This window comes from Protomyctophum parallelum, assembly GCF_964188405.1.
Source record: "Protomyctophum parallelum genome assembly, chromosome: 1".
Classification (NCBI taxonomy): domain Eukaryota; kingdom Metazoa; phylum Chordata; class Actinopteri; order Myctophiformes; family Myctophidae; genus Protomyctophum; species Protomyctophum parallelum.
This window is the reverse complement of record NC_139697.1, coordinates 59,299,319-59,316,317: the sequence shown is the minus strand read 5'-3', so window position 1 is coordinate 59,316,317 and position 16,999 is coordinate 59,299,319. Positions and strand designations below refer to the sequence as shown.

General features: G+C 42.3%; 2 protein-coding genes across 2 annotated transcripts in view; both read right to left on the bottom strand.

Moving 5' to 3' along the window:
- Positions 1-1,103: 1,103 nt before the first annotated feature.
- plac8l1 (PLAC8 like 1) lies at positions 1,104-6,888 on the bottom strand. The gene is made up of 4 exons (XM_083766130.1): positions 6,654-6,888; positions 4,179-4,402; positions 2,496-2,632; positions 1,104-1,566 (listed from the first exon to the last, which is right to left on the bottom strand). The coding sequence occupies exons 1-4, from the start codon at positions 6,677-6,679 to the stop codon at positions 1,420-1,422; spliced, it is 534 nt and encodes a 177-aa protein (XP_083622256.1). The 5' UTR covers positions 6,680-6,888; the 3' UTR covers positions 1,104-1,419.
- Positions 6,889-9,843: 2,955 nt separating this feature from the next.
- The window catches only part of lars1b (leucyl-tRNA synthetase 1b), a 50,006-nt gene continuing 42,850 nt past the window's right edge, over positions 9,844-16,999 (bottom strand). The window contains exons 29-32 of the mRNA XM_083782756.1: positions 15,050-15,154; positions 14,629-14,724; positions 11,792-11,924; positions 9,844-11,039 (exon numbers count right to left, since the gene is read on the bottom strand). Of these exons, the coding sequence (XP_083638882.1) occupies positions 10,831-11,039; positions 11,792-11,924; positions 14,629-14,724; positions 15,050-15,154 (543 nt within the window). The 3' untranslated portion in view covers positions 9,844-10,830. The remainder of the gene's footprint in view (positions 11,040-11,791; positions 11,925-14,628; positions 14,725-15,049; positions 15,155-16,999) is intronic.

Here is a 16,999-nt window from a genome sequence, read left to right as displayed (position 1 = left end):
GCAAAATACGCTCCCCGTTGCCTTGGGAATAGGCTTGATTTGGTATCAACTTCAAAGTACCTGTACATTTTAAGCAACTTGACAAACTGGTCAATTCCATGCTCAGAGAAACGCAAATCAACTTCAACACCCTCATCAATAAACATGAGAAGCACTCCTCGGCCAGAGGGTCAAGGATAATCTCACAGACTCACACACACCACCTTGTTTTCTAGTAAAACGTGTGGGCCTCGAGTGGGACCATTCTGAGACCTGATGTAGGCTTGATACAGTGTTCCATAGGACTGCATTTCTGGACGTACAGTAGAATCCCATAGTTACGTTTCTTTGTGCTTTAACCACTTACAATTTAGGCATTCAGCAGAAGCTCTTATCCAGAGTCAAAATAATAGTCTATACATTGAAACTATATAGGATACTTGGTAATCAATATTAACTTAGCATCTGTTTAAATAAAATGTATATATAATAACATATCACATACAGTAACATAATCTGAGAGGATACCCTAGGGCCCGATACTCAGCTGACAGGATACCCTAGGGCCCGATACTCAGTTGACAGGATACCCTAGGTCCTGATACTCAGCTGACAGGATACCCTAGGGCCCGATACTCAGCTGCACACACACACACACACACACACACACACACACACACACACACACACACACACACACACACACACACACACACACACACACACACACACACACACACACACACACACACACACACACACACACACACACACACACACACACACACACACACACACACACACACAGTGATTGGTGTAGCAGAAGAACTTAACTAATTGTGTCAAATGGGATGGGGGAGGGGGGTGGGTGGTCAGTGGCCTAATGCTTATCAAACTGGGGGTCCTTGAAGTGTCCTTGAGCAATACACTGAACCCCAAATTGCTCCCGATGTGCTGGTTGGTACCTTGTATGGCTTCCGCTGCAGTGTATTCAGTGTATGAATGTGTGTGTGAATGGGTGAATGAAATGCACAATCTCTGTAAAGGCGCTATATAAATGCACCATTTACCATTTTACCAGTCAAAGCTGCAAAGCCTTTGGTTTAACCCATAAAGACCTAATATGAGACCATATTCTACAAATGTCTTCTAAATCATGACAGTTTTCTAAAAAAAACTATGTTTCTATACCAGTGCTTCACAAACTATTTCATGTCAAGGACCACCAGAATTATCTGTATTTGGCCACGGACCCCCATCTGAAAATGTTGTTTCAGGGACCCACAGAAGCAAAGATTTGAGTTAAAAACGTTCGCTGTGAAAGAATATAGCGGCCTATAGTCAAAGATTAGCAACACATTTTCACGATTTGTCAAGAGCTAAAGTTTAAAATAACGGTTAAAGTGGTTAAACACAGATGCGTTTCCCGTCCTAGATGGTTTAACTGGGCCTCCGTGGGCCTGACTCCAGGGCGGTGGACACCTGGTAGGCCTGAGTCTTCATCCTCCTCTTCATCTCCCTGGTCATCTGACAGATGGCCAGCGGATAGCAGCAGCACGCCGCCGTCCAGTCCTCACACACACTGCCCTGCAGTGGTGGAAAGTAACTAAGTACTGTACTTAAGTACTACGTTTAGGTATTTGTACTTTACTTATTAATTAGCTAATTTCCAATGTCCATAACTTTTACTTCTACTCTACATCTCAGAGGCAAATATTGTACTTTTACTCCACTACATTTATTTGAAAGCTTTTGTAACTAGGTAGTTACTATATTATTACAAAACATGCATTAACCACTTAAGCCCTATATACATTTTACAAGCTCACAGCCAGCGTAGATGACCGCTAAACATGTTTGAGTATACCGGATACTACAGTGTTTCACATTCAGGGATAGATGTTTTCATATTAGAGCCCTGCATTGGGATCGGGAGCATTGTTGTGGGAAGTTTCCTACAATAACCAAGGAGTATTGAAAAACAATTGTATGCATAACCACTATCTTATATTAAAATTGTGTAATGGGAGGGCCAGCAAACACTAGTCGTTTGTGAAGATCATCCACTGCCTGCATTCACTCTCTAACTCTTAAATTACATCACTTTTAGGCTGTGTTCAAATCATACAAAACGTGACACCAAAATAAATCTTTGACTGCCGCCTAGTGGTCATTGGAGGTATGAGAGAAGAAGAAACGGCTAATATTAGCATTAGCTCACAATGTTTATCTTTCGCCAGAAACGGTCGCGATGTGATCTTTCGCCAGAAACGGTCGCATGCGATCGACACACAGGACAGGATTAAAAGTTGGTTTTCAGCGTAGCCGTTTCATACTAATATAAAGCGATCAAATACATGACATGTCGTATTCGGCAGACAACGAGTCTAATTAGAAATATGTGATATATGCCGTTTTTTGTGTGTCTTTTTTTTTTCATCCTAAACCTTTTCTGTGTTTGGATATTTGGTCCTGTGGGAAGAATTCCATTTACACAGATTTATGCACAGACTCACCCGTATTTTGTATCTCTCCCTGATGCCCACCCGCATGGCGAAGGTGGATCCAGGTAGCAGAGGCAGGCACAGACACTCTCCAAACTGGTGGGCTAAGCTCAGGTCCAGACAGCATGGCACCAAGGCCCCCACAATACCTACAAGAACAAACAGACGCAGCACAGCTTTATGTTTCCGACAGCCAGAGAGATCTATTCTCAGGTTTATATTCATAGAATGAATAGTGTCATGTTGGATACATGACATCCATCGCAATTAATTGATCAGTACAATAACTCCATTCCAGGCGTGGCGAGACTACATGTGGTCAATCAGATTCAGATTCAGACACATTCGAGAGAACACAGTGTATGAGAGCACAATTCCTTATTTGTACCAAATAAATATTTACCGTGTATTTGTTCTATTCTACTTGAGAGTCCTGCCTGGTTACAGTGGCTGCAGTTACATGAGGGCTTTTTCATTCAGAATGAAAACTTCAGAATGAATTAATTCAGAAGTAATGTTTTTTGCTGCGTGTTTACATGGGAAAGGTCATTCCGAATGAGTGTTTACATGGACAATACTTTTAAATCCCATTATTTCATTCCACATCAGGTTTGGGGCTGGGAAGGCTTCTGATTGGATAGGGGGCGGGTGGATATGTTTACGTTCAGTGGTGGAAAGTACATTTACTTTAGTACTAAAGTACAATTTTGAGGTATTTCTACTTTACTTTCCAATTGTTTTACTTTTACTACACTACATTTCAGTAAAACAAAATAATAATAATAATAGAAAAACACTTTTATGCCGTATTACTTTATATTTGATGTATCCTGTAGCCTATGAGAGGTTTCTAATATAATTTCTTAATATAATTAATCGCAAAACAAGAGCATAATATAGCCATACCAATTACATGGAAACAAGCATGCACAGAAAGACCAGAATGAACTTCAATCCGAATGAGTGTTTACAATTCCTCAATTGTTTCAATAGGTTTTAAAAATGGAATAAACCGGTCAGTTACATCAGATCTAAGTTTAAATCAGATTGACCATTTTCATTCCGATTTAAGTTTTTGTAGGCGTTTACATAAGAACTTTTAATAGGATTGAACTTTTATTCTGAATGAAAAGGGGATTTAACTGTCCATGTAAACGTAGCCATTGATACATTCAGGGGTATGAAAATACTTTCTAAGCTTTGAGCAGGGCTTTGAGAGATTACAGCCTACATATGTACAGTAAGATACTTTTACACAACCAAACAGTGAACGATACTGGTGCAGAGGATGACTGTCACTAATGGTGTCGTCTTCTGATTGCACCACCAAGGTGACTGAACTATCCGAGGGATAATATAAACGTATTATTGTCACCTAAACCCAGGGAGGATGATGTGAATTAGTTTCCAATAATGGCACTGTACATTATCCTGCTTAATGCGACCCGAGAGTGAGGTGATTTGTTCTCATTGTATTTGGGAATTAACAAGGATATGTGGGTATGCGACAAATACATTATCATTCGTCATCGCCTTCTGTTGGACAACAAACAAACTGCCCGGGTGATATTATATGATATAATATATAATTTGCCCTTTACCACCACAATCAGCAACTGACAACAAACGCAATTTCAAATCAGTTCCAATGCCTTACTCTACTAGTGTGTGTGTGTGTGTGTGTGTGTGTGTTACAGGTAGTCTTGTCTCTGCAGACATCAAACAGGCCAGAACTCCAGCCCCCTCCCGTCTGTGTGATGGTGGTGATGGTTGTCGTAGTGATTCCCAGGCCAGGCTGTGTGAGGAACGGGTCCGGCGAGCCCTTCGTTGCACGGTCATCGCCAACACCTGTGGTGGAACTGTCCACTCCCTGTTCCACAAATGTCGGCGTCAGAGCATTGGTCAGAGTCTGTTTGGGTCTGGAATCAGAGGGCAGACAAACATGACAAAACATACCGTATGCGTATGTCAGAGAGAAGACTGGCTAGTTCTGAAAGTGTTTAACTTTCACCTCTGTACTTTTAAAAATACTAAATAAGCCCAAATAACTAATTTGAGTTATCCAACACATTGTTGGCAATGGTAAAACCATTAGCACCATTAGCATAGGGGTGCGCATGCTTCATAATTATAGTATGGACTATAGGGCCTGTCATAATAATGTGCACTGGGGTCTATCGTAACTACTTTACCCGACCTCACACAATCCAAAACATGTATGCTACACATACATATGTACATCAGTATGCCAAATAAAACATATATATGTTAAGTTGAGGGGAAATAAAACCCAGCTAATGGGTATAACTCAAATGAGTAATTCATGGGCTTATTATCCCCCTTTATGTCTTGAGTCCCGTTCCCACCACCATCACATGCATGATTTATAAGGCAGTTGCAAGTTCCACTTCTTAAATTAGCGATTGATTTTGGTCTGGCAGCTGGCCTTCCATCTAATGGCTTAGAAGAAAATGTGCTGAGGACAAACTTAACTGCCGACCACTGATCTAAAGGCTAGGGTGCGTATAGCAGGTAGGCTTAAGCACCTCATTTTGGATTCAACGGCTTTTTATTTTATCAGGCGAAACACAAACTGGCACCAGTATTGATATGGTTTTGGGATGTGCACTGAATATCGATCTCTGCTGTTGGGGAAATAACCGCTTGACGCCAAAATGTTAATTTTTCAGGAAAAGAAAAAGAAAAAAAAAAGAAAACATTATTCAGGAAATTAAGAAAACCATAATTAATTCCATGAGACGGGGAGAGGTGGTGGAGTTAGTTGCTTTAGCAGACAGTTTGAGGGTCCAATGGAGTTAAGAGGTTTTGTCCCAAGCGCTTTACATTGGTTCAATATTTTCGAAACAACACACAGACGTAAAGGGTGTTCAATAGCACTGATGTATGCAAAAAAAACTCCAAAACCGCAAAAAGCAATGATTATACATTATTTGGCCTCATCCTAAACTGTGCAGATCTGAACTACATGTCCTTAACCAGGTAGTCCATCAGAAAGTTAACAGCACTAGTTGTACCCCACAAGGCCACTGGCCATGACAATATTCCCTCCACATTTCTCAGAGACTCAGCCATCTCTATAGCTCCAATCATCAATTTCAAACTGGCCAAAGTAACCCCCTGCACAAGAAAGGGAGTAAATTAGACCCCAGCAACTACCGCCCTATTTCTATTCTAAGCTCTATCTCGAAAGTGAAAAATAGTCTATGAACAGGTTGAAAAGTATCTTATAATCTTGCCACAAATAAATTAATGTACGAGTTCCAATATGGCTTCAGAACATCCCACTCCACTGACACATGCCTTCTCTATTTGAGCGACCACATCAAACATGAGGTGGATGCTGGCAAATACTGCGGCATGGATGCTGGACCTCCAAAAGGCTTTTGACACCGTGAATTACTCCATACTGGTTAACAAGCTAAAATAAATTGGTTTCGATAGCACATCAGTGAGCTGCAATCCTACCTGGAGTGGAGAGAACAGATGGTGGAGGTGAATGGAACACAACACAAGCCAAATTCCAATACCCAAATAAAAATGGATTCTAAGATGAACCTCTCTAGGGCCAATCGCCCACTTCCCCAAGCCATTGACCAGAGCGGATGTGGTCCTCTGTCTACTTGCATGTGACATGTGCCAACTTTGATTTGCATGGCACATTTGATGCATGTGGAAAACGCACGAGAGCTTCAGGGTGAAAGGAAAATGTGCCGGATGTTGAAAAAATGACTTAACAATCCCCTTAACCTTAGCGTTAAAGCATCTGTTTTTACCTTACTGTATAATATACACAGTAGAATTCCTCTTAAATCCATCCTCGGGTAATGTACTTCAATTCATTCTACTCATTCCCAATTGTAACAGCAACCACCCCTGTCCTCAAGATGACCAATGGCACTGTGAGTAAAAATGAACATTGGGGGAAACCCCCTGCAAATACATGATACAGCGCAGCACTTTCAAAGATCTCAGTTTATACTTTATACTAGTGTCACGTGGCTGACCGTGACACCAGTAGTGGACAGACACGATAACACAGAGGAATACATCTGAACAGATTGGAAGCGTCCTGATGTGTAATAATAATACTAACTATGATAATTGTACAGCAGTGACAGGTGCACCGATAGGGACAAAAATGACACTTACTGCTCCGTGACAGTCGACTGTTCCATGGCAACTCTACCCGTCTGCTCCCTGCCAGGGCTGTTTGTGCGTGTGTGTGTGTGTGTGTGTGTGTGTGTGTGTGTGTGTGTGTGTGTGTGCTTACATGCATGTGTTATGGTGATTCAAAGTGAGGAGCAATAGAAAGGAAATTAAAGGAGGGAGAACAAATGGGTAGGAGAGGGGAGGGACAGAGAGAGAGAGATCAGGATGTGGTTATGGTGGGGTTGAGTGAGTAGTGAGTGGGAGGAGGAGATAATGTGGTGTGGTGCCACCGTGCTGGCTGGACCAGCGGCTGTGTGGCGGAGATAACCACAGTGTAGCTGAGTGGCTCCGTTAGTCTGTACTGCTACATGAATGAGAGAGGCTTACACGGGCACGCACGCACGCACACACACACACACACACACACATCTACTGGGTGGCTGATGCCGAGACAAGAATCCAGAATGCTTTGTAGAGAAGTCCTTACACACACACACACAGTACATGGTGCGACTGCATGAATGCACATTTCTGCATGGCGAAGAATCCAGAATGCTTTGTAGATGTCCACACACTACATGATGAGACTGCTTGAATGCACTTTTCTGCATGGCGAAGATACGTACACACATGAACGTCTCTCACACGCACACACGCACGTCACACTCACTCTCGCATGCGCGTGAGCGGTAAGCAGATCATGCATGCAACATGGCCTAACATGACGACTTGAGCATGCACACTGTATCATCTGGGTTGGAATCCAGTCGAGCCAGACACAAAAACCAAAGAGTAAGCATTCTACTGTATGACCTGCTATACGGTATAATGAACCCTCGCCTCCTTGTCTCTTGCTACCCGCAACCGAATACAACACCACAAAATGATAGTTTTCTTATGGCCAAATTGTAGTTACATCAATGTCCTCTTAGTCTATCCTACCACTAGCTTTCACCTAGTGTCCTGGTGTTCGGTCTTATAGGTACTAGCTGTTGACATACTAAGTTCAGGATCAGAGTAAATGGCATGAAACCTCAACAATCGACTGCAACGGTAAATGGACTGCAAAGAAAACAATGAGGCAATACCAAGCACTATAACTACAGTATAACAATAACTATAACAATATCATCAGTGTCATAGTTGTAGAGTGGACACCACTTGAGTTTGAATATATATATATATATTTTTTCTTTAAGTACATCCTGGAACATGTGGACTGTCAGAGAGAGAGAGAGGGCTGCGGTATCTCAGCCAGTGGGCCAGTTTGCCTGGAAGCATTTGACAGAGGCAGTGAAACAGAGGATTAAGCTTGGCAGGCCAACAAAACAAAAGACCAGAAGCTAGACAGCCACACAGAGATAGTGAAACACACAAGCAAGCAATTACCTGGAAACTATCGAGACAATATGGTTCAGTAGGACTAGTGAGACTAGGTAATCCTTGCAGAATGATCTATATCTATATCTATGCATATTAAAAGTAGAACTAGTTTCAGGGTCAAATGAGGTTAATAAATAATACGGAATTTGTTTCAGAAATTCAGCAGGGTCAATCATGCCCAATTTGGTCTTTTACTGCATTCTGAGGGAAAAGGGGGGGACGGGGGTAGTTATGGCAACAATGTAACTTACTGTTGTTGGTGTTTATTAGATTACATTTTGTGAAACAATTTAAATTGAAACCAGGATGAGCACAAAGGAACATTTGATCTCTTCCTGCATGCTCAGTTGAACACACCCAATGAACCGTAAATAACTAAATTAAATCGTTACTATAGCCACAACGGGTCTCTGTTGAATCCATCTATTGAACAGACATTCCAATCTTACCAGTAGCAACGCACGCGTCACATGTATGAGGCTTAGGACTTCATTTAGACATCGCTGGAGGGTGTCACTTGTCAAAAAGAACAGATAAGCTATACAAGCACCATTTTAACCCATTCTGACCTGAGATCAGATTCATACAAAGGTTTCCACTGGACACACACTGTTCTGATTAACCCATTCTGACCTGAGATCAGATTCTAAAAATGTCAGTCGTTTTTTTAGATTTTTCAAAAATAGCAGACCTACAAGCTCGTATCGCGCCACTCGGTGGCGCGATATGAGCTTGTAGATCTGCTATTTTTCAATAGCTAAAGCATAACATGATGCTGACACCAAAATGGGTGCCCGTTCAGAATGGGTTAAAACAGACTATAAATTAGGCAGGAACCAGTTGCTCAAGGACAAAACTGTTCCCCTTAGATTTCCTGCACTCCGACATTGATCTTGTTATCGGTCGCATTCACCCAATCCCCACTCTGCGAGTTTAACCCATTGAGACCTGAAGCCCATTCTACAAATGCCTTCTAAATCAGCAGTTCTCACACTTTCAAAGATTCACAAACAAAAAAAAAATAGCAGATGTACAAGCTCGCAGAATGGCACAAAGTGACTCGCTGACGCCTACGTAAAAATCTAAAATGACACAGATGATCCTTTCCCGGTTTGAATGGGTCAAAGTCAGTTTGATAGTGGAAGAAATACTCAGATCTAAGTAAGTGGTAGTAGACATGGTAGAAATATGACTAAATATATAATATTGACAATTTCATCAACAAATAACTACACTAAAATGTAGAGAGGACTAGTGGAGAAGAGCTCCAGTAGAACTAAATACATTTTAAGCTTGGGTGTTGCTCTCTGAAAATATAGCAGATCTACAAGCTCGTCACGCATTGTGAGCTTGTAGATGGGCTATTTTCCAAGTAACCAAGTGATAAATCAGTTGTTACGATGACAATATCAACTGTAGATTTAGTTGACTAAAAGTAAAATGTTTCACATCATGACTAAAATATGACTGAAACTAAATGGAATTTAATTCAAAAGACAAGACTAAAACTAAACCACAATCCGCCGTCAAAATTAACACAGCACCACTATCGGGGGTTAAAAAAATAATGCACGATGCATTTTGTTTTTGATAACCCCAGCGGCTCATCGTCAATCACGCCTTATGTAGTTTCCTACCATTCCATTTGCTTGTCTGTGTATGGACAACATTTTGAGGGATCCCTCCTGCTGTATTAGCTCATTTCGTCAGGGCACTGCTTTCAATGCAACATATCTCACCTTTCACAAAACAGGGGCCCGCGTGGCTACAAAACCTTACTGACATCTGGTAGGCAGGTCGGTGTTCCGTCTAGTGGGGCGACGCTCTGCTTGTTTTATATTCTGGAAAGAAACCGAGCAGAACAGGTAAACAGAGACACTGACTGAATGTTTCATGGGGTTTTTTTTTTATTATTATTTCCTTGGAAGGAAAAAAAAATGAGCAAAATCCACATTAACTGTCAACCGCTGCTAGAAAATAGTCCTGTCAGACACACGTTTCTCCACCACCCATTAGAGCAACAAAAAAAAAAAAACTACCTGTTGTACAAAACAACAGTACATTTTTTAACATCTACTGCGATGACCCCACAGGAGAGGGCTGGCCAACAGCAATGTAGGATGACAGGACGGCAAAAGGACCATCTATTTCTTTTGACCTTATAACAAGTTTGAGCAGACGCTCAATTTTATTTCCCAGAGGGGGGCACAAAAGGGCCGGACGAAAATGCTTTAGCTTTGCTGAGCTTGCACTTTATTTAGAGTCGAGATGAGCAGACAGAACCAAACGAGATGCTTTGTGTGACCATTACAGAAAGAACAAAAATAAGGTGAACTGAAACGGAAGGGATCCCCAAATAACACCTAACTCTGAAGGACATGCAAAGAATGTTTCGCACCTCCGTTTATTTAGCAACCTGAACCATGAGCCTGATTAGACGGAATAGACGCCCTTTCCTTTTTGCATAATATGCCGAGTATCAAATCTAACACGATGCTAGAGTCTAAGTACAGTATTAATAGGTCCCATATACGTCTGGTTCTACGTCTGGTGCGTTTGCTGAGGCCATGTTGGAGAAAACCTGAAATATTCAGAATAAGGGCAGACTGTAAATCGGATAAACCTCAGTGTGTATGGCGACAGAAGCACAGAAACACATGTGAAGCCCGAGTTATACGCTGTGCTGCGACACCAGCACACAATTAAGTATAAATCACCCTTAAAAAAATAAAATAAAAAAATGACAAAGCTCCTCCGTCTTGTTCTGCTGGGTGGCACACAGTGACGTGCTGTTCTACTGGAGGAGCAGGTAAACCAGGGAGTCTCCGATGTCCACGGTGAGGCCGTTATCAGCCATGGTGACCCGCTTGTCCTCCAGGTTGATGCTGAACACGGACTTGTCCGAGACGGGCAGCTTGCCCTCTTCCTCGCGGCCCAGAATAGGAACCCGTCGGGGACCCATGACGGGGTCCTCGTAGCGCATCAGCTTCACCCTGGACAGGTCTGAAGGAGGACAGGGAGAGAGAGGTAGAGTGTGTCAGAGAATGGCAGGGAGAAGGAAAGACAGAGAGAGAGAGGCAAAGAATGTCAGAGAGAAAGACAGTGTGTTGGGCTGTGTGCCCCGGAAGTAGTTGGCGCAAATATACAGATATTGCCTGGCTGCTTGCGGCAACATCACAGGAGGACCCCATCTAAAATGAGATGAGGCATCTCAAGGGGCTCATCCTTTCAATAAAGGACCAAGGTATATATATATAGAGGGCGATTAAAGTGTTAAGAACCCAGGTCAGAATGACAAGCATCTCTATTACTAAATGAAGGACAGAAAACACAGAGGTACTGTAGTAGGTTGTTGAATTGTGTCATTATGGTCAAATTGCGAACGCAATGAGCACTAACTATGAGACCCTGCAGATCATGTCTGTGTGTGTGTCTGTCTGTGTGTGTGTCTGTCCCGCTGTGACACCACCCGCCCGCCACCAGAGGGTGCAGCTGTAGCACACACACACACACACACACACACACAGGGCGCAGCTGTAGCACACACACACACACACACACACACACACACACACGAGCTGCGTTCGCTTCCCGCGTTTGCGCGTCTTACTTGTTAAATAACAGTTCACAGCACTGTGTGTGTGTGTGTGTGTCACTGCTAGCATCACCATTTCCGGCGTGGTGTTCCCAGGCACACTGAGGCTTCATAAAATGAGACCACAGGGATGAATGTACTGTTCCTCGACACTACTGACCTTTTATGAGTCTGTTCACTTTGGCTAGTCGGCGAACAACGCTATCTCTGTCGTCCCCTTGTCGAATGTCAACCCTGGTGGAAAACAAGCCGTTGAACGGCTGGGGGTTGATGAAGGACACAGACACGGCGGGCTAGAGAGAGAGAGAGAGAGAGAGAGACCAAAAAGGTTAAAAAATAAAAAAGGACAAAGACAATTTGATTTAATGAAATAACTTGACCATACAGAAGGCACATTCCTATTATAAGTATTTTTTTAATTTGTTTAATGAGCTGCACAATTTCACATCTTTATCGAGGCTGTTCCACAAATAAGTTACTCCTGTGAATGTTCTACATGTTTGGCATTTGTTCTGGTGGTCCGTATCATGTTAGTATCGTGGTCAGTATCATGTTAGTATCGTGGTCAGTATCATGTTAGTATCGTGGTCAGTATCATGTTAGTATCGTGGTCCGTATCATGTTAGTATCATGGTCAGTATCATGTTAGTATCATGTTAGTATCATGTCAGTAACATCTTAGTATCATAGTCAGTATCATGGTCCGTATCATGTTAGTATCGTGGTCAGCATCATGTTAGTATCATGGTCAGTATCATGTTAGTATCGTGGTCCGTATCATGTTAGTATCGTGGTCAGTATCATGTTAGTATCATGGTCCGTATCATGTTAGTATCGTGGTCAGTATCATGTTAGTATCATGGTCAGTATCATGTTAGTATCATGTTAGTATCATGTCAGTAACATCTTAGTATCATAGTCAGTATCATGGTCCGTATCATGTTAGTATCGTGGTCAGTATCATGTTAGTATCATGGTCAGTATCATGTTAGTATCGTGGTCCGTATCATGTTAGTATCGTGGTCAGTATCATGTTAGTATCATGGTCAGTATCATGTTAGTATCGTGGTCAGTATCATGTTAGTATCGTGGTCAGTATCATGTTAGTATCGTGGTCCGTATCATGTTAGTATCGTGGTCAGTATCATGTTAGTATCGTGGTCAGTATCATGTTAGTATCGTGGTCAGTATCATGTTAGTATCGTGGTCAGTATCATGTTAGTATCGTGGTCAGTATCATGTTAGTATCGTGGTCAGTATCATGTTAGTATCATGGTCCGTATCATGTTAGTATCGTGGTCAGTATCATGTTAGTATCGTGGTCAGTATCATGTTAGTATCGTGGTCCGTATCATGTTAGTATCGTGGTCAGTATCATGTTAGTATCGTGGTCAGTATCATGTTAGTATCGTGGTCAGTATCATGTTAGTATCGTGGTCAGTATCATGTTAGTATCGTGGTCCGTATCATGTTAGTATCGTGGTCAGTATCATGTTAGTATCGTGGTCAGTATCATATCAGTATCATGGCGGTGTCATCTTAGTATCATGTTAGTATCATGGTCCGTATCATGTTAGTATCGTGGTCAGTATCATGTTAGTATCATGGTCCGTATCATGTTAGTATCGTGGTCAGTATCATGTTAGTATCATGGTCCGTATCATGTTAGTATCGTGGTCAGTATCATGTTAGTATCATGGTCAGTATCATGTTAGTATCGTGGTCAGTATCATGTTAGTATCATGGTCAGTATCATGTTAGTATCGTGGTCAGTATCATGTTAGTATCATGGTCAGTATCATGTTAGTATCGTGGTCAGTATCATGTTAGTATCATGGTCAGTATCATGTTAGTATCGTGGTCAGTATCATGTTAGTATCGTGGTCAGTATCATGTTAGTATCATGGTCAGTATCATGTTAGTATCATGGTCAGTATCATGTTAGTATCATGGTCAGTATCATGTTAGTATCGTGGTCAGTATCATGTTAGTATCATGGTCAGTATCATGTTAGTATCGTGGTCAGTATCATGTTAGTATCATGGTCAGTATCATGTTAGTATCGTGGTCAGTATCATGTTAGTATCATGGTCAGTATCATGTTAGTATCGTGGTCAGTATCATGTTAGTATCGTGGTCAGTATCATGTTAGTATCGTGGTCAGTATCATATCAGTATCATGGCGGTGTCATCTTAGTATCATGTTAGTATCATGTCAGTAACATCTTAGTATCATAGTCAGTATCATGGTCCGTATCATGTTAGTATCGTGGTCAGCATCATGTTAGTATCATGGTCAGTATCATGTTAGTATCGTGGTCCGTATCATGTTAGTATCGTGGTCAGTATCATGTTAGTATCGTGGTCAGTATCATGTTAGTATCGTGGTCCGTATCATGTTAGTATCGTGGTCAGTATCATGTTAGTATCATGGTCAGTATCATGTTAGTATCGTGGTCCGTATCATGTTAGTATCATGGTCCGTATCATGTTAGTATCATGGTCAGTATCATGTTAGTATCGTGGTCAGTATCATGTTAGTATCGTGGTCAGTATCATGTTAGTATCGTGGTCCGTATCATGTTAGTATCGTGGTCAGTATCATGTTAGTATCATGGTCAGTATCATGTTAGTATCGTGGTCAGTATCATGTTAGTATCGTGGTCAGTATCATGTTAGTATCGTGGTCAGTATCATATCAGTATCATGGCGGTGTCATCTTAGTATCATGTTAGTATCATGTCAGTAACATCTTAGTATCATAGTCAGTATCATGGTCCGTATCATGTTAGTATCGTGGTCAGCATCATGTTAGTATCGTGGTCAGTATCATGTTAGTATCGTGGTCAGTATCATGTTAGTATCGTGGTCAGTATCATCACTTATAGCAGTAGTGTATTAGGCTACTGAGGTTTCAACGTTTCGGTCTAATACGACCGTCATCAGGTATCTCCTGGACGATTCTTTCCCGGGTTTGAATGGCATAAAAGCGCCTACCTCTGATCTGAACACGCTGAAGGGTTTCCCTGGGCAACAGTCCTCCTTCACCTTGTCATCAGCCTCGGACGCAGGCAGCACGTCGATCTGATCCAGCTGTCACAGAGAAAAACACACACACACACACACATTCTAGATGACAAAAATGCCCTGCAATAATAACACCTCTCCAGAGAGAGAAACAAAGAAATTGCTTTCAGTTTATTGGTCTGCTGGGCGTTTTGCTTGTAGTAGTTCATTAACCCTATCCTTGACCCGGGTCCTCAAGGGGTCTATACTTGGCTTTTACAGAGCATAATAGTGGCAGCCATGTTTTCCACAGATATAAATCCCATTCATTTCTCCAAATCAATACTGATGTAACAAAGCCCATAACAAACTGTCCCGCTGTGTTGCTGGTTTGACGGGTCTTTCTCAGTACCTCCACAGAGTTGGTGAGATACACCAGGTTCTTCTCCAGCACGTCGGCCTCGTCAAACTCCAGCTGCAGGTCCAGGACCCTGGCGCCGTTCTTCTCCAGGTTCTCCTGTGGATCACCGTTATCACAATGTCATTGACCATTAAAGGAGCAGTTCACCCAAATAAATTACTTATTTTCTTCCAATTACAGACCCTATGAAGAGAGCTTTTAGATTTGGGGGCTGGTCTTCAAGTTATTGACTCTGATGATTATGGAACATCTCATATAATTGTGGCCAGGTGATGATAATGTAATCATTGTAACAGACCTAATCACAGGGAGGCCAGAACCATTGAAATATATACAACACTGAAAGATGGATCAGTGACAATGGTGTGTGTGTGTGTGTGTGTGTGTGTGTGTGTGTGTGTGTGTGTGTGTGTGTGTGTGTGTGTGCGTGCAATTGTGAGTGTGGAAGGGGGAAGGTCAGTGTGTTTTGTCATTCTCAAATCAACTTCTGTTGTTTTTAAATGGGTTGTGTAGATAATAATGACTTGGTGTGTGTGTGTGTGCACGCGCGCACACGTGCGTGTGTGCACGTGTCCTCAATCACTGGGGAAATGCATTGTTTTCTAATGATCAAGTAGATGAGAGTGAATGAGTGAGCGGGTTACTTTGTGTGAATAAGGCCATGAATCGACTGATCTCTGCACAATAACGCAATAAACCCACGCTGTCATCATTTACTCCCACAGTTGACCTTATAGGGTCCACCAAAATCTCCCGGAGGGGGCGTTAACATATGTGTCACGTGGTAGCGGCCGCCATGTTGGCAGGCATTTCTCGTTTGTTTACAGTCAGCGACCATCCGTGTGCGTTCTAATTTTTAAACACCAGAGGGAGTTCAACGAGCTCGTTCCTGGCGACAACACAGTGAGCCAACACCAGGATGGAAAGAAAAAACGTCGGCCTCGACATACCTTACAAGGACAAGCATTAAATGTAGTCGCATTAGTGGTGGTAGAAGATCGAATCCTCTGTTCAGTCAGTGTGTTCATAGGGGTCGAGACCATCAATAATATCCTTGATTTTGTTGAGGTAACGCTCCTTTTCCTCAAAGTTAAGCTTGTCCTTGTAAGCAAGGTATGTCGAGGCCGGCGTTTTTTCTTTCCATCCTGGTGTTGGCTCACTGTGTTGTCGCCAGGAACGAGCTTGTTGAACTCCCTCTGGTGTTTAAAAATTAGAACGCACACGGATGGTCGCTGACTGTAAACAAACGAGAAATGCCTGCCAACATGGCGGCCGCTACCACGTGACACATATGTTAACGCCCCCTCCGGGAGATTTTGGTGGACCCTATAAACCCACGCTGTCATCATTTACTCCCACAGTTGACCTAATAAACCCACGCTGTCATCATTTACTCCCACAGTTGACCTAATAAACCCACGCTGTCATCATTTACTCCCACAGTTGACCTGATAAACCCACGCTGTCATCATTTACTCCCACAGTTGACCTAATAAACCCACGCTGTCATCATTTACTCCCACAGTTGACCTAATAAACCCACGCTGTCATCATTTACTCCCACAGTTGACCTAATAAACCCACGCTGTCATCATTTACTCCCACAGTTGACCTAATAAACCCACGCTGTCATCATTTACTCCCACAGTTGACCTAATAAACCCACGCTGTCATCATTTACTCCCACAGTTGACCTAATAAACCCACGCTGTCATCATTTACTCCCACAGTTGACCTAATAAACCCACGCTGTCATCAGTTGACAGCAAAGGACAAAGGCAAACTCATGATCAGACGTTTTCGTCTACAAACTGAAACAAGTCAACAAGAACAACACCAGGGAGGGACAGACAAAAAGAACTGACAACCGAAGTGACACTGCAGGCTATCACTGGGACATCATTGGGTTCATCAATATAAAGTATTACTACTCTCTTTCAA